This window comes from Oncorhynchus kisutch, linkage group LG26 (assembly GCF_002021735.2).
Source record: "Oncorhynchus kisutch isolate 150728-3 linkage group LG26, Okis_V2, whole genome shotgun sequence".
NCBI classification, from domain to species: domain Eukaryota; kingdom Metazoa; phylum Chordata; class Actinopteri; order Salmoniformes; family Salmonidae; genus Oncorhynchus; species Oncorhynchus kisutch.
The window spans coordinates 19299712-19322079 of record NC_034199.2 but is presented as its reverse complement, the minus strand read 5'-3'; the positions used below and the strand labels follow the sequence as shown (position 1 = coordinate 19322079).

Sequence of the window (22368 nt, the reverse complement as noted above, 5' to 3'; positions counted from 1 at the left end):
AGACATTCTTTCATCTGAAATTAAAAATGAAAACCATGATTGCTGCATTGTCTTTTATTAAGGATATATACACAAAGTACAACAACACTGTCATTCAATAACAAAGGTAAATAGCTTTTCTGTGAAAGAGAAGAGGCTACACTACCTCTAAGCAAATATTGCACTGCTTGTAAAGACAAAATAATATATTGTCATAGTAATCCTAAATCACTCAATATAACGTGACTGAAGAATTAATGCATACAATGAAAATGACATGTCATGCATAGTTTCCTGAGCAACATAATGCACTGCATGACTTGAGTATACTAGCGGTGTAGGACTATTGACAAAAATAACAATATAAACAAATGAACTGGAAAAGAACTGGACCCAAATGTAATCAATAAGGTCCAGAATTACAGCCCAATAAGGTGTGTACCTGTAACCAATGCAACAGTACACTGTACGTATACTTCTACGGGATGCATGGGAGTCTGATGGACCACAAGGTCGATCTCAATAAATACAGCTTAGATTGCAATGTGTGGCGTCTTCCTATCCGTTTTACATACATGTACGTACACACTTTGATCTCCAGCACCCGCTCAAAGCAATTGAATGAGTGTATATTTCTATCTTTTCATATGATGAATACATGAGTCTGAGTGGGGCAGGACCACTAGATCCCATGTACAGGATCACAACACCTGTGTGCTCTTACAGAGTGTTGATGAACTGTTTTGTAGACCAGTATTTCCCACAAGACCCACTGACTCCTTTTAGGTCATGCCCGATTTTCTTGAATCAGAGCTGAAGCCTGACTAGAAACATGGTTTTGTTTATTCGGTAGAGAAGCAGAAAAATCTTGGTTACAGTTTCAAGTGGCACTAAAACCAAGCATTTAGCATTTACATGGTAGATACATGGGTAGGTATTGTGTAACTGTAGGTACACATGACAGAGTATTTACAAGTGCACTACCCTTTTGTGGTTTGTGTAATTACACTTTGGCTCATTTTGATATATTGTGCATCTGTTCTTGTTTTTCCCACCACCATTTAAGAAGGGCACGACAGACAAGACCTCTCAAAAAAAAAGCCTTAATAAACTGCAGGTCTCTATTTTTATATCTTAGGATGCCAGACCAAGCAAAAAGCCTCCAAAGAATCCACTGGTGATGATTACGTTTGTCTTCACGAACTCTGTGGACTGCAAGAGAGAAAGACAAATAAATATGCACATTTCATCAATTGAATTAGTAGTATGTACAAGTAAGCAGAGTCAATATTATGTTGATAGGTGTAGTTAAATTCACATTGCTTTGCCCCTTGTAGGATGAATAAAATTCTGCATTATTAAATGTTAGACATGTTATGATTACCAGCTACAGTGGGCTACCTGGTCAATAAGTGAGTTAAACTCTGGTACAGCCCTGTCAGCATTCTTCTTCAGGTGTCTCTTGGCTTTGTTGACATCCTTTTCCACTCTCTTCCAGTCCACCTGCACATAGCCACTGTGGTTGGCTATCTGGAGATTAGAATAGGAATATAAAGTTTATATTTTCAGGATGACAAAGACCCAGAACAAAAACATAATGTACTGTAATCCATGACAATAAGTATTGTGGTTAATAATGTTATTCAGACAGTCCTATGAAATGTCTTTATGAAACATTCAGATGTGTTATTCATTGATGCATCCAAGTCCAAGCTCCTCTTTGCAGTGGGTGGCCAGCTGACAGAACTCATTTAGACTTTTACACTATAAATCAAAACCTTGTGTTGAGTTCCTACCTGTAATAACAGGAATCCTCCTCCTACAGCGGTGGCTGCAATCTTCCCCACCTTCTGGAAAAGATATCCTGCACACCTGCCAGTGAGAGACAATGCAAAATTCAAATGACACCCTAAAGTGCTCTGCACTATACATGGAAAAAAGCATAATCTACAGAAGAAGCCTTTGTATTTTGACCATACCATTGTATTTTGACCATACCATGCAGAAAGCACAGTAGCATTGAATAACATGTGTGAGAGAAATCACATGATACTAAAGAACAGTCCTGAGGATGCTTAGCATAATCAATTAACCCTGGCCGGGCCTGCATGACATACCAGCCACTCACTCCCCCCAGTGCTATTTGTGTGGCCACCGAATACTTCTCAGACATAGGACCCGAATTGTTCCCACCAAATAGGCGGCCCCACCATTGTTGACGTCTGGCATATTCTGTCAGGTAGATCACATCGCATGTGTCGTCTTCATTCTCTGGGTCTTGGGGAGACAAACAAAGTTGAGCTTGATGTACAAAGGGAGAATAATTAGCAGCTGTACAAGTATTTTTTTGTTATCCTTATCAGAAATGTGGTTAATTTGGCCATATGCCATTGCCAATTCTGTTTCGTTTTCTTAAGTAGGAGTCTACAAAAAAGTCGCCTAATGTAAATCATGTAGGAGGAAAAGAGGATAGAATCTAACATTTCTAGACATATTTGGACATAAGAATCAATCCGCGTATGTGGGGAAATATAATTCTAAAATGTAAAGTAGCAAAGCGTTATTGTAGCCACTAGCCAATCATAATCATCTTCATAGAACCTATGACGTTGATACATGGAAACACACCGCCGGAGTGCGATCAGAGACCGAGAGAATAGGTCAAACAGTTTTTTTTGCGAGTACGTTTGGATATGATTTAATGCTCGATTAAGTACATTTAAGATGCAATCATTTGTCCAAACATCGAAACATAAAGGTCGTTTTTGGTTTGAGTGCGGCCACTTACCCTCTTCACGATCCGCCATTTTGGAGTGCTCTGACTTGTATGTTGACAAATGCTGTCCCAGGCATGATAGGATGGTCATGGGATACGTCGTTTGCATAGTTTGTCAGACAGTCAAACATTTTAATTTCATGCATTGATTATAAAAATATCATGCTTACTTAAATAACCTTATTGGAAAGTCTCAATGCAGTTTATCATTCAATGCAGTTGTCATGAATTTAGGTTTCCTCACAAAACAAAACTGACTTAAAAAAAAAGGGTAACTTTTAACCAAAAATGTGCCCATTTGAATACAAATTATACATATGCACAGAGTGAAAGCCACTGCAGAATAGGCTACTTCAGTCTGCGATTGAGGAGCAGATTCGGTTCCCTAGCTATAATAGCTGAGTGATGTCTGTAGCCTAAATTACTCTGATGAATGTTTTAATGTTTATTTTTTTGTCATTCACATTTACAATCATCTAAGTCATTTATGAATAATATAGCCTTTGGTACTTAATGTAAAGTTAATGTGGTAACATTAAACTACACATGTGAAAACGTCATCACATGTTGTAATCCAAAAATACATTTTCACATGAGGAATTTCGCTTGAAATCATGTGATTTTCTGTAAGGGTGAGCTTTATGTAACTAGGCCTATTCTATGACTGCATGATCGGTTATCATTTCATTTTTTATTAAAAGCCAAAATCCAGAGTCTGTGTTTCATCCCTTCGGCAGCCAAACAATTTAACTGACACATTTTATCAGACTGACTCCAAGTGCAAAAGTTCTCTTGTGTTTCTACAATGCTAAATTATGTAGAGTTGAATCTTGGGTAAAATAATAAGCAGATTTGGTAGGCTTATGAATATTGGGCTTGCTGCCTATGTGTTTGATAACCACTATGCTTAATTGAAACCAGGAGTTTGATTTGACCCCTTCCTTTGTCCCTCATAATTCACTGCTTCCTGTTCCAACACAGTGACAGGTGGCCATCTATCTCTGCCACCATGACAGTGATGACATATTTACAGCCCAGCCAATCTGTGGCAGCAGAGTTGTGGATATTCCAATCAAACTGGAAAGTGACCTATGCTCTGAGTTATCATGTCTGATTGACGAAGCCATATCTTCTGGAGGAGACAAGAACAGCAGGATCAAGACTCCCCATATACCAGATCAAAGATCAGCTCTTCCTCCAATACCCAATCCTTCACCTTATGCCATATGAGTTGAACATTGAAAACAGCCCGAAATCCCCAAGGCCTGTTGTGTTGTGATGGGCATGTTTTGTCAGCTCCCATATGAGTATTCCAGCATTAGGCCATTGGCATATGTCTGAAGATATCTTGCCTACAATGGCATTTTGCGAAGACATACTTGTCTATGCATAAAAACTTTAGGTAACGGATAGTGGGGAATGTCTTGGGCTGATTATGAGAGATTGCTTGCTGTCAGTTAAGGTAAACTAAAGTGAACCTATTAGCATCAAGCAGTCATAGTGAATAGGATAGGTATGTTTATAAAAATGTATATTACACTTTAAGATAAGAGGTTTATACGTGAGTATAACACATTTTAGTGTAAGTCTATATATTAGGGATCTGTTTGATATAAATATAGGAACAGAACCCATACATACAGTGATAATAGACAATGGGATACAACTATGACAGCCATACTAATAGTGAATAGTGCTATAATTTTGTAAATCACTTATTACACTGTTATAACAAGCTGATAACAACTCAATCCCATCAAATAGCAACACTTTAGCGTGATCCTTGGCAACTGAATTTGCTGACCTGTACCCCGTCTCGCACTAGAAACACTCAGATACCTTAACCAATAATATACTTCAAAGTACAGTTAAAGTAATCATAATACAACACGGGAAACCAATACAAAGAAGCTGAGGAGATGCGTGAAGTTGATGGTTTGTTATAAAAGTGTGTCTGATCAGGTCACATGATTACACACAGATACATTCATTGGTTACGGAGAGGAGAGGGCGTTCTTACGGTGGCGGCGTGCGTTCGCCTGTGTGACAATTACAACAACTTTGAGCTGTTCTGTGGGGGGAAGTTTATGATATTACCAAATAACGCCATATCGTAAAATCCGGCATCAACTCTACTCCATGCATTAATTGGCAATTAATACATGTAGTATTTTGTGTACAACCATGCGAGAAGAAGGCTTTTTTGGACGGGTCTTGTTTTTCTTGAGGATTTGGCAATCACTCGGCTAAGCTACGTTTTCAGTGCTGGATAAGGTGGTGTACTTTCGTTCTTATTATATTTTGGTGGAGTTTGTCGCCGCTTCCCTGTTGCTTTTTCATGAAATCGTGCGGAGTGTCGCTCGACGTTGCTGCCTCTGCTACTGCTCGAAGTCTCGGCGCTGCTGGTGATGAGGAAAATAAAATGGCGGCGGGAAAAGCGAATGAAATAGAAGAGGACTTTCCGAAGCTAACATCGCAGGAGAGAGAAAGCTTGGTCAAAATTGACAGGTTCGCGAATTAACAATGCACTTCTTTTGTATATGTTTTTCTGTGCTGAGTTTTCGTGCATTCAATTCTTAAAAAACGACGTATATATCCCCAAAGTAATACGGAACCGCCTGTGTTGTCCTATACTTTGCAGTTCACTGTTTGGATTTCAGAGGCTTCATGAAGATGGCGCCAGAACGAAGGCCTTACTGTTAAAGGTATGTCACAGATAGGACCAGTTCGCCCGTCTCCGCTAGCACTCTTGATCCCTGCATATCATCTGGAATAAGTGCCAGGGACCTCACAAACCCCTGCTTGAAAGCTGGATATTTACTAAACTTAACTAAAATCCCATTTCATTAGCAAGGGGCCAGGCGGATTTAGCAAGTGAGTGAAGATTACATCATGCCCTATCAAGTGTGAATAGTTTTATGTTGACTATCACCAGTCATGCACTTATAGTATATCACAATAGCACAGACCTGGCTTTGGAATTACATGGTAGCAAGCCACTTAATATTATTACCACAATTTATGTTGCTGGCTATGTTAATTCTTGGGGGGCATTGCTGGCCGGTGGCTGCACACTTTTGACAGCTGAACAAACAAGACTGGTTCTAACTGGAAGGCAATAAGTTGGTCAGGAAATCATCATTCTAAGTCCGTCCCAATGTCACCAACTTCACTTGGTGCTGAAATAGTGGCCCTGGCAAGTTGTAACATTATGCACGCGCTGCAATCAACGATGGACAGCTCGCGACCATGAACGTTTTCACGGCCCAAGTTAGGAGCGTCCTGTCCGGTGTAGCTGAATAACCCGTGTATACTTAGCTAGCTGCTGTTAGCATACCGTACATGTCCTGTCTCATATATTGCCAGGTCATTGGTGTCCGGTTTGCTCGAATGGTATGTTGTTTTGTTAATTTAACGTAATAAGTCACTAGTAATAGCTGCGGATCAGCCCAAGATGGCGGGGTCGGTGGGAGAGGAGTTGGCTAACTAACGTTAGCTAGCTAGTCCATATAAAGCTAGCAAGCTACGTTGTCTACTATATTTATTTATATATATATATAACTACATTTAATATATATAACTACATTTAATATATTAGCATGATATTATTTAACTGCTAAGCATCGGAGCAAGATGAGTAACAAAAAACGTTTTGTTTTTCGCTGCTGTTTTGATTATCCGTCGGTAGTTTGTGTAATGTAACATTAACTAACGTTAGCCACCAGTGGTGGAAAAAGTACCAATTGTCATACTTGAGTAAAAGTAAAGAACGTTAACTTAATAGAAAATGGTTCACGTAAAATTGAAAGTCACCCAGTAATATAATAACGTTCACTTGAGTAAAAGTCTAAAAGTATTCGGTTTAAAATATACTTAAGTATCAAAAGTAAATGTAATTGCTAAAATATACGTAAGTATCAAAAGTATACATTTCAAATTCCTTACATTAAGCAAGCCAGACGGCACCATTTTTCTTTTAATTTACAGGTAGCCAGGGACACACTTAGACACTCAGGCATCATTTACAAATGAGGCATTTATGTTTAGTGAGTCTGCCAGATCAGCTGCAGTAGGGCCGACCAGGGATGTTCTCTTGATAAGTGTGTGAATTGGACAATTTTCCTGTCCTGCTAAGCATTCAAAATGTAACATACTTTTGGGTGTCAGGGAAAATGTATGGAGTAGAAAGTAAATTATTTTCTTTAGGAATGTAGTAAAGGAATAGTAAAGTACAGATACCAACAACCCCAAAAACTACTTAAATAGTACTTCCAAGTATTTTTCCTTAAGTACTTTACACCACTGCACTAGGGATCAGTAGGTATCTGGCTAAACAGGCTAGATAAGGTTGTAGCTAGCTATGTCTCCAGTGTGTCATCAACATGTGGCTATAACCACAACCCCAACCAAAGTAGTTTGCCGATTGTCTAGTAATTTTTTTACTCTTTTGATTCTCCAGTCGCCACCATATTATGTCATACATTTTAAGAAACAAATCCAAGATTAGTTCTGCAGCAGATGAGTATTATGTCAGAGCTCGGCCTCTTACTGGTGGGACACTTGGGGCCAGCTAGCTCACGCTCCGACTATACACGCGCTAAGCACTTTGTTTTGAAAAGAGGCGTCTTTATATGAACTACTCTTTGCAGTCATGTTTGTGTGTTTGTGATAGATATATATATGAACATGTCCCATTAACTTTGGACTTGCACCATCATACAACTGCGAAAAGCTCAAATAATATCCAGTGTGGTCACAGATAGTCGGGGGGAAGGGAGGTTTGTGGACCACCGGTTTACCCCACACTACTATGTATAGACGCATGGCTGATGAAAGACACAGGTAACATACACATACAGGTAAAGACACTACGCCTGTGTAGGCCTGTTACTTTCTGGTGTACTTCTCCTTTTTGTATATGTATTCTGAGATTTTGTTTAGTCAATTAACCAAGTTGAAAACCATTAACCTAACTCTGTCATCTTCATAATGCAACACTGGTACAATCATATTTATTTGACTGGTTAGGTAATGAGTCACTCTGTGAGACTTTGATGTTATGAATAATGTCTGATATAATGAGTAGAAATGTTGCTGATGCAGAGCAGAGAGAGCTATGCTTCTGCTGCTGCTGAAACTAAAAACATGTCACTTAATGGGATTCGGACCACTGGGGATCCAGCCAGCACGACACGGTACCTTCCTCTTTTTCCACTTTTATTTAAACCCTCTCCTCTTGGCTTCGACACATGGCATGCTTTTAGCTGATAATTAAGGAGAGAAAACAGAGCGCTAGTGTTTGCTCTGGACCCGCTCCATAAAGAGAGGTAGAGAAGAAAAGGGTTGCCTTAAATTGGAAAGATTTGTTTGGTTACTGTACCGTACCATGTATGCACTAGTTCCTATTATAGAGAGGAACTCTTTAATTTTTTTAGATTCTTCATGCCAATGGATGGACAGGCAGAAAGGGTAAGCTTCATGTAGGCTAGCCTTTATTAGGGCATATTTGGGGAGGTGGTTGGAGGTACTGTAGTGCCCACGAAACTCATCACTAAACTAAGACCCTGGGACTAAACACCTCCCTCTGCAACTGGATCCTGGACTTCCTGACGGGCCGCCCCAGGTGGTAAGAGTAGGCAAAAACACGTCTGCCATGCTGATCCTCAACACTGGGACCCCTCAGGGGTGTGTACTTAGTCCCCTCCTGTATTCCCTGTAGTCCCCTCCTGTATTCCACTCACAACGGTGGCCAAACACGACTCCAACACCGTCATTAAGTTTGCTGACGTCACAACAGTGGTAGGCCTGATCACTGACAACGATGAGACGGCCTATAGGGAGGAGGTCAGAGAACTGTCAAGTGTGGTGCCAGAATAACAACCTCTCCCTCAATGTGAGCAAGACAAAGGAGCTGATCGTGGACTACAGGAAAAGGTGGGCCGAACAGGCCCCCCGTTAACATCGGCGGGGCTGTAGTGGAGTGGGTTGAGAGTTTTAAGTTCCTTGGTGTCCACATCACCAACAAACGATCATGGTCCAAACATACCAAGACAGTCATGAAGAGGGGACGACAAAACCTTTTCCCCCTCAGGAGACTGAAAAGATTTGGCATGGGCCCCCAGATCCTCAAAAGGTTCTACAGCTGCACCATCGAGAGTATCCTGACCGGTTGCATCACTGCCTGGTTTGGCAACTGCTCAGCATCTGACCGTAAGGCGCTACAGAGGGTAGTGCGAATGGCCCAGTACATCACTGGGGCCAAGCATCCTGCCATCCAGGACCTATATAATAGGCGGTGTCTGAGGAAAGCCCATACAATTTTCAGAGACTGCAGCATCTACCCCCAAGCCGGCAGCTTAGAACCCCCCCCCCCCCCCCCCCCCCTTTGTACACTGCTGCTACTTGCTGTTTGTTTGTTACCTATGCAGTCACTTCGCCCCCGCATACATGTACAGATTACCTCAACTAGCCTGTACCCCTGCCCTGCACACTGACTCGATACCGGTGCCCCCTGTATATAGCCTCGTTATTCTTATTGTGTTACCTTTTACTATTACTTTTTATTTTAGCCTGATTGGTAAATATTTTCTTCTTGAACTGCAATGTTGGTTAAGGGCTTGTAAGTAAGCATTTCACAGTGAAGCCTAAACTTATTTATCCCATGTGTAACTCTGTGTTGTTGTTTTTGTTGCACTGCTTTGCTTTATCTTGGCCAGATCACAGTTTTAAATGAGAACTTGTTCTCAACTGGCCTACCTGGTGAAATAAATCTAATAAAAGTATCCACTTCTTGTATGCGGAGCATGTGACAAATAAAGTTTGATTTGATTCACTATTATTCTACAATGTATAAAATAGTAAAAATATAGAATAACCCTTGAATGAGTAGGTGTATCCAAACCGTGACGTGTGTATATATTTTTATTTCTTTGTCCTCTCTCTCCGAGGACTTCAGGCCAGTACGGTACAAGGCACCTATGGCCCCTAAGCCCCCTCCCAGGCCTTCTTTCAAACTACCTGTGAGATCTATTGGCTGCTGTATTTAACTTTGAATAGTCTATTTCTATAAGAAATGGTAAGAAAATTATGTCCAGCAAGCTATTCCTGTCTCGCTTTTACTGCATGGGACTCCAATATCTAAGGAGCGTTTTTTTTAAAGGAGAGTCCAGCGTATTGCACAAGAAACAACCAACAATACAGTTCAAGAAATAGAGTAAAAAAATATTTACTAAATAAACTAAAGTAATAAAAAAAAGTAACACAATAAAATAACAATAATGAGGCTATAAACAGGGGGTACTGGTACTGAGTCAATGTGCGGGGGTACAGGTTAGTTGAGGTAATTTGTACATGTTGGTAGGGGTAAAGTGACTATGCATATATAATAAACAGCGAGTAGCAGCAGTGTAAAAACAAAGGGGGGTGTCATCAATGTAAATAGTCCAGGTGGCCATTTAATTTATTGTTAAGCAGTCTTATGGCTTGGGGGTAGAAGCCTTTTGGACCTAGACTTGGAACTCCGATATCGCTTGCCGTTCAGTAGCAGAGTGAACAATCTATGACTTGGTCGACTGGAGACTCTTTTTTTGGACCTTCCTCTGACACCTCCTAGTATATAGGTCCTGGGTGGCAGGAGGCTTGGGCCCAGTAATGTGTTGGGCTGTACGCACTTCCCTCTGTAGCGCCTTACGGTCAGATGCAGTTGCCATATCAGGCGGTGATGCAACCGGTCAGTATGGTATCGATGGTGCAGCTGTAGAACGTTTTGACGATCTGGGACCCCTGACACATATTTTCAGTCTCCTGAGGGGCTAAATGCATTGTACCCTCTTCATGACTGTCTTGGTGTGTTTGGACAATGATAGTTTGTTAAGGAACTTGAAACTCTGGATGAAATTTCAAAGGAGTTGATGGAGAGACAGGCTGTGAGAGAGTGCTCACGCGTGCACTGATATTAAAACAACGATATTCAAGTGACAGGCTTTTCTAAAACTGCAGTTGCAATACAAAAAATATAATTCCTTAATTACAAAACAAGGTGACCCCAAAAAGCCAGATGGAGATGGGTAAATTAGACGCTTCAGTCTAATCTAGACGATTCAGTCTTTATATTACTGTATCGTAGACTGTTGCAGCGAATGTAGGCCTACCTGTCACAAGAAAAAGTTGTCATGATGAGATCCTAGGTCTACACATGAAGTGTGAATTGCGCTCCATTCTGAGATGGTCTCTTTGTCCCCACCCTGAGTGGTGATTCATTATGCAGAGGCCATAGAGAAGCCAGATTTAGACATGGCATGTAATTTAACAGTTCCATTTCACGCAATGCTGTTCATATAAATAATTTATTAGAATTGACCAGTTTCTCGCTGTTATTTATCCTGGGAAAAGGGAGTCGTTTTGGGCGGTAAATCTCGGTAACCGGGTTCCCGCCATTCAACCCTAGTACTGTACTAACACTCTCTTTGTTTGGTCATTTGGCAGATGTTTGAATACTAAACCTGGGTGTGTGTTTATTATTGGGCTCGAACAAAAGCCTGCCACCACATAGCTCTCCAGGACCAGGGTTGGCTGGGGGACCACTGTGTTTAAAGCAGAGGTTGGAACCTAAATTATTTCACAATGGTTTAGATCTTAACATAACCACTAATTGTTTTTTGTTTTGTTCCACTCCACTGTTCGTACCAGCAAAATAAAGTGCTGAACCGGTTCGAACCCCCAAAATATAAAACAACTTTTTTTCTTCTTTCGGTTCCTTTTTTAACCTGTGAAATCCACCAGGTTTTTAATTTATTATATATATATATATATTTTTTTACATTAACTAATTCAATTACTTCACCAATCAGTGTGGATAGAGTAGGCAAGCTAGTTGTTTACATGCGTGATAGGCTACACTAGCCTATTGCGCAAAATGTGACAAAAATGTTGCAGGTGGGAAGAGGGCGAGCGAGGGTTGAGGAAGAGGCTTGAAGCGCTGGGCATTTTGTTCTGACAGATTATCTGAATTAGGCCCACATAATTATACCTAGGAGGAGCAACTTCTATGGAAGAACTTTGAATGTCCTTTAAGCTAGCTAGATAACAAGGTTTTTGTAGTTAATGAGTCTAAAGTGACACGTGTGACAACTAGGCCTACAGTATCATTAATTAGCATTGAATAAGTTCATTCTTCTCTAGCTAATTAAAAAAATCTCTCTCCCCGTCTTCTGAATCACTTTGTAACGTCAGTACAGTAGCCTATGCTTGGAAGGGGCAGGTAGCCTAAACACTCACACACTTGCAAAGATGTTCCGCTTGCAGGCAGACACGTGGTCAAAATAATCAGCGGTTTGCTGATGTCAACATTGTGAACAGAGTGACCCATGGTGGGGTTATGGTATGGCAGGCATTACGGGACAACGTACACAATTGCATTTTATCGATGGAAATTTGAATGCACAGAGATTCCGTGACGAGATCCCGAGGCCCATTGTTGTGCCATTCATCTGCCGCCATCACCTCATGTTTCATGATAATGCACAGCCCCATGTCGCAAGGATCTGTACACAATTCCTGGAAGCTGAAAATGTCCCAGTTCTTACTGACAAGACATGTCACCCCTTGAGCCTGTTTGGGATGCTCTGGATCAACGTTTACGACAGACGGCTCCAGTTCCCTCCAAAATCCAGCAACTTCGCACAGCCATTGTGTGGGACAACATTCCACAGGCCACAATCAACAGCCTGATCAACTCTATGCGAAGGAGATGTCGCGCTGTATGAGGTAAATGGTGGTCACACCAGATACTGACTGGTTTTCTGATCCACGCCCCTACCTTTTTTATTAAGGTATCTGTGACCAATAGATGCATATCTGTATTCCCAGTAATGTGAAATCCATAGATGAGGGCCTAATTAATTAATTAAATTTGACTGATTTTCTATGAATTGTAACTCAGTAAAATATTTGAAATGGTTGCATATCTATATTTTTGTTCATTGTAAAAGAAATGAAGCCTGCACACTCATAAGCTCCACCACGTACCTTTTATGAATAAACGTTTCCACCCTGCTAGGATCTTTGTCAGGTCATTTCACAGGAAGTTTACCACACCCATATTTATAGACATAAGACAAGCACGAATTAGGGCGTTTTTTAAACATATTTAAGTTGAAAGGGGCAACGCAAATACAATATACATGTAGTGTACAAAACAAGCTCTTTCCGTGAGACTGACCAGGTGAATCCAGGTGAAAGCTATGATCCCTTAATCATGTTACTTGTTAAATCCACTTCAATCAGTGTAGATTAAGTGGAGGATACAGGTTAAAGACAGGTTTTTAAACCTTGAAATAATTGAGACATTGATTGTGTGAATATTATACCTGTATAACCATTCAAATCACGTAAACAAAACGTATGTTGCAATACCCAACAGTGGTTGTAATAATGATACATGAATCAGATGGTGTTCCCAGGAAATGGCTATTGGGAAAGTCCTCATTATGCCCCTTTGGAGACATGGTTTCCAATCGGAATATCCAGTAGGACTCTCTTTGCAAAAGGAGTCTATAGGAATGGTGGGTTAACTGCCTTGTTTAGGGGCAGAACGACAGATTTTCACCTTGTCAGCTCGGGGGATCCAATCTTGCAACCTTACAGTTAACTCGTCCAACGCAATAACGGCCTGCCTCTCTCTCGTTGCACTCCACAAGGAGACTGCCTGTTAAGCGAATGCAGTAAACCAAGGTAAGTTGCTAGCTAGCATTACATTTATCTTATAAAAAACAATCAATCATAATCACTAGTTCACTATACATGGTTGATGATATTACTAGATATTATCTAGCATGTCCTGCGTTGCATATCTGACTGAGTATCTAAGTATCTGATTGAGCAGTGGTAGGCAGAAGCAGGCGCGTAAATATGAATTCCATCAGCACTTTTGTGCGTTTTGACAGCAGCTCTTCGTTGTGCGTCAAGCATTGCGCTGTTTATGACTTCAAGTCGATCAACTCCCGAGATGAGGCTTGTGTAACCGAAGTGAAATGGCTAGCTAGTTAGCGCGCGCTAATTGTCGTTGTGTTGCTGGTTCGAGCCCAGGTAGGGGCAAGGAGAGGGACGGAAGCTATACTGTTACACTGGAAATACTAAAGTGCCTATAAGAACATCCAATAGTCAAAGGTTAATGAAATACAAATGGTATAGAGAGAAATAGTCCTATAATTCCTACAACCTAAAACTTCTTACCTGGGAATATTGAAGACTCCTGTTAAAAGGAACCACCAGCTTTCATATGTTCTCATGTTCTGAGCAAGGAACTGAAACGTTAGCACATATTGCACTTTTGCTTTCTTCTCCAACACTTTGTTTTTGCATTATTTAAACCAAATTGAACATGTTTCATTATTTACTTGAGGCTAAATTGATTTTATTTATGTATTATATTAAGTTAAAATAAGTGTTCAGTATTGTTGAAATTGTCATTATTACAAATACATTTTTTAAAATTGTCCGATTTAATCGGTATCTGCTTTTTTGATCCTTCAATAATCTGTATCTGCGCTGAAAAATCTTAATCGGTCAACCTCTACTTTGAACCTTTTTTAGGGCAGGCGTTCCGCTAGCGGAGCCCCTCGACAACATTCCGTTGAAAAGGCAGCGTGCGAAATTCAAAAATATTTTTTTGAAATATGTAACTTTTACACGTTAACAAGTCCAAAACAGCAAATGAAAGAAACTTCTTGTTAATCTACCCATCGTATCTGATTTGAAAAATGCTTTACAGCGAAAGCACAACATATGATTAGGTCACCGCCAAGTCAAAAAAACACAGCCATTTTTCCAGCCAAAGATAGGAGTCACAGAAATACAGAAATATAGATAAATGTCACGCCCTGACCTTAGAGCTAGGTGTTTTGCATCTTACAGGACTATTTCGGTTATTCGCTTTGTTATTTTTGTTTAGTGTTCAGTGTAAATAAAAATCATGAACACTTACCACGCTACGCTTTGGTCTGATTCCTCTTCAGACGACGAAAACCGTTACAATAAAATGAATCACTAACCTTTGGTGATCTTTATCAGATGACACTCATAGGACATCATGTTACACAATACATGTATGTTTTGTTCGATAATGTGCATATTTATATCCAAAAATCTCAGTGTACATTGGCGCGTTACGTGCAGTAATGTTTTGATTCCAACACATCCGGTGATTTTGCAGAAATACTCATAATAAACATTGATAAAAGATACAAGTGTTATTCACAGAATTCTATTAATTACAAAAAAATCATACAATGTGATTTTCTGGATTTTTGTTTTAGATTCCGTCTCTCACAGTTGAAGTGTACCTATGATAAAAATTACAGACCTCTACATGCTTTGTAAGTAGGAAACACTGCCGATTTGGCAGGTTATCAAATACATGTTCTCCCCACTGTACCTTTGACTATTGGATGTTCTTATAGGTACTTTAGTATTGCCAGTGTAACAGTATAGCTTCCATCCCTCTCCTCGCCTCTACCTGGGCTCGAAACAGGAACACATCGACAACAGCCACACTCGAAGCAGCGTTACCCATGCAGAGCAAGGGGAACAACCACTCCAAGTCTCAGAGCGAGTGACGTTTGAAACGCTATTAGCGCGCACCCTGCTAACTAGCTAGCCATTTCACATCGGTTACACCAGCCATTAGGGTGATAGGCTTGAAGTCATAAACAGCGCTGTGCTTGCAAAGAGCTGCTGGCAAAACGCACGAAAGTGCTGTTTGAATGCTCAGTCAGACTGCTCTATCAAATCATAGACTTAGTTATAGCATAATAACACACAGAAATACGAGCCATTGGTCATTAATATGGTCGAATCCGGAAACTATAATTTCAAAAACATAACATTTATTATTTCAGTGAAATAGGGAACCGTTCTGTATTTTATCTAACGGGTGGCATCCCTAAGTCTAAATATTCCTGTTACATTGTACAACCTTCAATGTTATGTCATAATTACATACGTTTCTGGCAAATCAGTTCGCAATGAGCCAGGCTGCCCAAACTGTTGCATATACCCTGACTCTGCGTGCAATGAACGCAAGAGAAGTGACACAATTTCACCTGGTTAATAATGCATGCTAACCTGGATTTCTTTTAGCCAAAATATGCAGATTTAAAAATATATACCTCTGTATTTATTTTAAGAAAGGCATTGGTGTTTAGGGTTAGGTACAGTCGTGCAACGATTGTGCTTTTTTTCGCAAATGCACTTTTGTTAAATCATCCCCCTGCGTTGCATCGATTATATGCAACGCAGGACACGCTAGATAAACGAGTAATATCATCAACCATGTGTTATAACTAGTGATTATGATTGATTGTTTTTTATAAGATAAGTTTAATGCTAGCTAGCAACTTACCTTGGCTTCTACTGCATTCGCGTAACAGGCAGGCTCCTCGTGGAGTGCAATGAGAGGCAGGTGCTTAGAGCGTTGGACTAGTTAACCGTAAGGTTGCAAGATTGAATCCCAGAGCTGACAAGGTAAAAATCTGTCGTTCTGCCCCTGAACAAGGCAGTTAACACACCGTTCCTAGGCCATCATTGAAAATAAGAATGTGTTCTTAACTGACTTGCCTAGTTAAATAAAGGTGTAAATATAATAATAAACAATCTGCAAAATCGGTGTCCAAAAATACTGATTTCTGATTGTTATGAAAACTTGAAATCGACCCTAATTAATCGGCCATTCCGATTAACTTCTTGGCGCACCCATCCCGTTAGAGGGATCATTTTCGTCAACATCCGCTGAGTTGCAGAGCGCTAAATTAAATTTCTAAAAATATAAAATTTTCATGAAATTACAAGTGCAATATAGCAAAACACAGCATAGCCTGTTAATCCACCTGGCGTGTCAGATTTCAAAAAAGCTTTACAGCAAAAGCTATCCAAGCGTTTATGTTAGGACATCTCTCTCAGCAGACAAAACATTACAAACAGCTAGCAGCAAAGTAGATTTGTCACGAAAGTCAGAAATGCAATAAAAGGGATCGCTTACCTTTGATGATCTTTGGATGTTTGCACTCACAAGACTCCCAGTTACACAATAAATGTTCCTTTTGTTCGATAAAGATTATTTTTATATCCAAAAACCTCTATGCGTTTATTTTTCAGAAATCCACAGGCTCGTGCAGGTCATGACGGGAAGACGAAAATTCCAAATAGTATCTGTAAAATTTGTAGAAACATGTCAAACTTTTTTAAATAATCAATCCTCAGGTTGTTTTTACAATAAATAATCGATAATATTTCAACCGGACCGTAGCTTTTTCAATAGAGAGAGAGAGAAAATGTCTGCTCCAAGCTGTTGCGCATGCAAAACTCTGCTGGCACCCAGCCATCCACTGACGCAAAGTGATCGTTCTCGCTCATTTTTCAGAATAAAAGCCTGAAACTATGTCTAAAGACTGTTCACACCATGTGGAAGCCATAGGGAAAGGAGGTTGATATCCCTTTTAAATGGAGGGAAGGCATGCAATGGAATAGAGAGGTTTCAGGAAAAACAGCACTTCCGGGTTGGATCTTCCTCAGTTTTTCGCCTGCAATATCAGTTCTGTTATACTCACAGACAATATTTTGACAGTTTTGGAAACTTGAGTGTTTTCTATCCTAATCTGACAATTATATGCATATTCTATATTCTGGGCCTGAGAAATAGGCAGTTTCATTTTTCATCCAAACGTCAAAATACTGCCACCTACACTCAACAGGTTAATCGGTCGACCTCTACTCCGTAGTCAATACAGTACCTGCTCTGCAGTGTCAGTGGACGCTGGACATGTTGGGTTAAAGGAGGAGCACATAAACACAGCTTTACTCTAGGTTCCTGGAATACAATTGCTCCTGCACTGGGATAACAAATCTAATGAATGCAAATGTCGTTTTCATATCAAGTTGGAGGATTTGAATGATTTGAAATGGCTTAGGCAGACTGCTCTCGTTCTATGACATGCTTTGGGCTGAGTGGCGAGGCTATGTCCTGGTGATGATGACAAGCTTGTGTTGCGCGTCCTTCCTATTCACCCAGTGAGGCTCCAGCCTCTAGCACACTGGCCGTTTTCTAGGAGCTACTCTCTCATTTGACACTCGGCAAAACTGGGTACAAACACACTCACTTCCCTCTTTTGATTTACTGTGGTTCTAACTATCTGGAAGATTTGTTTGGCCGCTGAAAAGGACATTCGTTTGGTATGTGTCTGGGTCATCCTCTGCCATATACCTGTATCTATTCTATGAGAGGATCAATCATATGGTTCAGTGATATTCAAGTTAGGCGATGGACTTGCGTGTTGCTCTTTGTAAATGATTGGATGGCTGTTATTGTTTTGAAGTTCCTCTTGCAATCATCACTATTTCTTGGCATTACAGAAGTTTTTTTTTTTTTGTGGAGACTTAGGCCTAGATTTAGGTGTGGATTTCTGAAAGTTGTGGACCTTCCTTAGGCCACTGTCTAATAGGCTAAGGGGTGTTGAAATGATTCAAATGTAACCTTCCTCTCCCATCTCTCTCCAGGCTGTAAGCTGCTATGACTCTGCCATCCTGAAGGCAGAAGGGAAGGTAGAGCCAGAGATGTTCTGCCAGCTGGGCCACTTCAACCTCCTCCTGCAGGACTATCCAAAAGGTGAACATGCATGCACACACACACACACACACACACACACACACACACACACACACACACACACACACACACACACACACACACACACACACACACACACACACACACACACACACACACACACACACACACACACACACACACACACACAGGGTCCACACCAGACATTTGAGTTGATTGACTGATCACATCCTGAATTTAAGCTGTACCAATTTGCTGTAAATGTCTGAATTGCAGCTGACATTCAGCGAATCAATTTAGGCTACTGCAGCCCTTTTAGTTTTGTCCTTAATGTAACAGCAATGCTTTTGTAATTGTATGTTTGGCAGAATGTAGTATTTTGACATTGGGATTTAAAGCAGCAGCATCCGCCAGCCAGACTACACGCCTTCGCTCTTACTCTCCACAAACCACGTACAAAAAGACTGATATACTAGACTGTCATGTTTGCATGTGGAGTAGGGATGTAAGAAATGTAAAAATGTTCTTAATGTTTAAACAGCCATTTACTTATTGGTTTTCTGGTTAAAACGATAAGAGAAATCCATAAAATTCCACGTGAATTCACAATGCTTCTGCACTGCTGTCAGCAACGGTTTAGGTCTCACGGTCCCTTTCAGATGGTTAAGCATTGCACATGTACTACCTTTTACTGTACCTCACTTCCACATCTCAAAGTTTGCATTTCCTCTTCATTTAACTTCTCAAAGTATTGCCATACAGGACTTTGCTGCTGTTGCTTGCCTTTCTTTTCCATTTTTCCAACTTTTAACGTAGTGGTGGAGCGTCGACTCCAAAAAAATTGATTCCTCCACTCCTGGCACGTCGACTCCCGGTGTTGACTCCAGGCCTTCATAGCCTATCGTCTAGTTAGGTTATAACACAGGAAATATGTTTTGTGACCAGTGCACTGTGATTTTAATTTTGTGAAAAAACAAACACAATTTTTTTTTCTTTCAGTTATGGGTTTTTCTTAGCGTTAAAGATCTCAATTTCATTTAAATGTTCACGCACCTAATGTGGAGGGGTCTGCTCTCTCTGTTATCACACTTGATTGTCTGAGCATTCTCTCCTCTTCCGTTATGCAATTCCACTGCCATTGTCTGTAGATGGCTCGAGGCTTTCTATGACTAAAAGTCTGACGGAGTTGCCTGAAGATGTCTCTCTAGTATTCTTAACATTTCATTTGTGTGTTTTTTGGAATGCGTGTTTATTGGGAGTGTTAACCTCAAATAACAGTTTATTTTAATGCCCTGGGCAGAAATTCAGTCCAATATTGCTTGAGGTAGTGGCACCACAAGATTGAATGGAAAGAATCTATGTTATGGAGATGGTGAAATGTAAACTTATTGTAACCCCATTGTATTTGTTTTCAGTAACTGTTCTCTTTCTCTCTCAGCATTATCTGCATACCAGAGATACTACAGTTTACAGTCGGACTACTGGAAGGTGAGTTGCTACTTAAACAGCATGTATCCAAGTACGTCTAGCTGTTGACTGCTGATGACCCCTGGTTCTCTTGGCATAAAACAACTGTGATGATAATAAAGAATGGAGTTAGACAAGGGCAGCTGTTCTCCAGTAGCTGGGTCACCTCATAGGTCAAACTTGGTGAGACATTTTGACCTGGCCAGGCCAGCCACCAGTTCTCTGGTGGTGTGGCTTCTCCCTGTTCCCAGTGTGGGTGGATAAGAGATGGATGGATGTTAAAGTTTCACTCTGCAGTGGTGCCCATTGGAGGGTGAAATGATGTGTTGGGGGTTTGACAGTGATGGGGGCAGACAGTGTTGGGTTTCACTGCTGCAGAGTTGGGAGAGAGTTGGGGGATCTATCCCGGGCTGGGGTTAGGGAGCTGGGACAGGGGCTGCCTGGGAGAGAGGGCTGGGGTTAGGGAGCTGGGGCAGGGGCTGCCTGGGAGAGAGGGCTGGGGTTAGGGAGCTGCCTGGGAGAGAGGGCTGGGGCTTGAGACCAGCATAAGGAAGGGCTGAAACCGGAGCAGGATGGCAGGTTGAACTAAGAGGGAGAGCAGTCTGGAAGAAATGGTTAAAACATTGACTGAACTTAACTGGGTCTCTCTGTCTCTCATGGTCTCTCAGATACAGTTGAAGTCGGAAGTTTACATACACCTTAGCCACACACATTTAAACGTAGTTTTTCACAATTCCTAACATTTAATCCTAGTAAAAAATTCCCTGTCTTAGGACAGTAAGGATCACCACTTTTATTTTAAGAATGTGAACTGTCACAATAATAATAGAAGAGAATGATTTATTTCAGCTTGTATTTCTTTCATCACATTCCCAGTTGGCCAGAAGTTTACATTAACTCAATTAGTATTTGGTAGCATTGCCTTTAAATTGTTTAACTTGGGTCAAACGTTAGTAGCCTTCCACAAGCTTCCCACAGTAAGTTGGGTGAATTTTGGCCCAATCCTCCGGACAGAGCTGGTGTGACTGAGCCAGGTTTGTAGGCCTCCTTGCTCGCACATGCTTTTTCAGTTCTGCCCACAAATTTTCTATGGGATTGATGTCAGGGCTTTGTGATGGCCACTCTAACACCGTGACTTTGTTGTCCTAAGCCATTTTGCCACCACCTTGGAAGTATGCTTGGGGTCATTGTCCATTTGGAAGACCCATTTGCGACCAAGCTTTAACTTCCTGACTAATGTCTTGAGATGTTGCTTCAATATATCCACATAATTTTACTTTCTCATGATGTCATCTATTTTGTGAAGTGCACCAGTCACTCCTACAGCAAAGCAGCCCCACAATATGATGCTGCTACCCTGTCCTTCACAGTTGGGATGGTCTTCTTCAGCTTGCAAGCCTCCCCCTTTTTCCTCCAAATGTAACGATGGTCATTATGGCCAAACAGTTCTATTTTTGTTTCATCAGACCAGAGGACATTTCTTCAAAAGTACGATCTTTGTTCCCATGTGCAGTTGCAAACCGTAGTCTGGCTTTTTTATGGCGGGTTTGGAGCAGTGGCTTCTTCCTTGCTGAGCGGCCTTTCAGGATATGTCGATATAGGACTAATTTTACTGTGGATATAGATACTTTTGTACCTGTTTCCGCCAGCATCTTCACAAGGTCCTTTGCTGCTGGGATTGATTTGCACTTTTCGCATCAAAGTATGTTCATCTCTAGGAGACAGAACGCATCTCCTTCCTCAGCGGTATGGTGGCTGCATGGTCCCATGGTGTTTATACTGGCGTACTATTGTTTGTACAGATGAACGTGGTACCTTTTTGGCATTTGGAAATTGCTCCCAAAGATGAACCAGACTTGTGGAGTCTTCAATTTTTTTTCTGATGTCTGGGCTGATTTCTTTTTATTTTCAAATGATGTCAAGAATAGAGGCACTGAGTTTGAAGGTATTCCTTGAAATACATCCACAGGTATACCTCCAATTGACTCAAATGATATCAGAAGCTTCTAAAGTCATGACATAATTTTCTTGAATTTTCCAGGCTGTTTAAAGGCAGCCATCTTCTGTAAACTTCTGACCCACTGGAATTGTGATACAGCGAATTATAAGTGAAATATATTCTGTCTGTAAACAATTTTTGGAAAAATGACTTGTGTCATGCACAAAGTAGATGTCCTAACCGACTTGCCAAAACTATAGTTTGTTAACAAGAAATTTGTGGAGTGGTTGAAAAACGAGTTTTCATGACTCCAACCTAAGTGTACGTAAACTACCGACTTCAAACTGCACATGAGATGAATGAATATGTAGCATAGACTAACATGCTGTCAGAAACATCCTTACTCTGACTTATGCTTCCTCTCTGTTTCTCAACTCACTGATTGTCTCACTCTCACCCTTTAAGTCTAGAAAGAGCTGAGAATAGCTGCGTTTTAGAAAACTGGGTTTTCTAAAACCCAGCTGTTCTCAGCTTTTTCTAGACTTAACACTTTTGATGGCTGGTGGAAGCAGAATTAGTTTGTTCCTT

At 40.8% G+C, this 22368-nt stretch overlaps 2 protein-coding genes across 6 annotated transcripts in view; one reads left to right on the top strand and one right to left on the bottom strand.

Moving 5' to 3' along the window:
• Positions 1–38: 38 nt before the first annotated feature.
• Positions 39–4706, bottom strand: fundc1 (FUN14 domain containing 1). Of its 3 annotated transcripts, none has more exons than XM_020461933.2 (5): positions 2768–4706; positions 2190–2256; positions 1776–1851; positions 1381–1509; positions 39–1191 (listed from the first exon to the last, which is right to left on the bottom strand). In XM_020461933.2, the coding sequence occupies exons 1-5, from the start codon at positions 2862–2864 to the stop codon at positions 1114–1116; spliced, it is 447 nt and encodes a 148-aa protein (XP_020317522.2). In that variant the 5' UTR covers positions 2865–4706; the 3' UTR covers positions 39–1113. The 3 variants fall into 3 exon arrangements, with proteins under 3 accessions (XP_020317522.2, XP_020317521.2, XP_020317520.1); XM_020461932.2 differs by having other exon boundaries at positions 2097–2256; positions 2768–3095; XM_020461931.1 differs by having other exon boundaries at positions 2097–2280; positions 2768–2801.
• A 50-nt stretch (positions 4707–4756) lies between these two features.
• Positions 4757–22368, top strand: part of LOC109871091 (lysine (K)-specific demethylase 6A) — an 85289-nt gene continuing 67677 nt past the window's right edge. For all 3 annotated transcript variants that reach the window (XM_020461919.2, XM_020461921.2, XM_020461920.2), the window contains exons 1-4: positions 4757–5263; positions 5397–5460; positions 18305–18413; positions 19813–19862. In XM_020461919.2, coding sequence (XP_020317508.1) covers positions 5094–5263; positions 5397–5460; positions 18305–18413; positions 19813–19862 — 393 coding nt within the window. In that variant the 5' untranslated portion in view covers positions 4757–5093. The remainder of the gene's footprint in view (positions 5264–5396; positions 5461–18304; positions 18414–19812; positions 19863–22368) is intronic.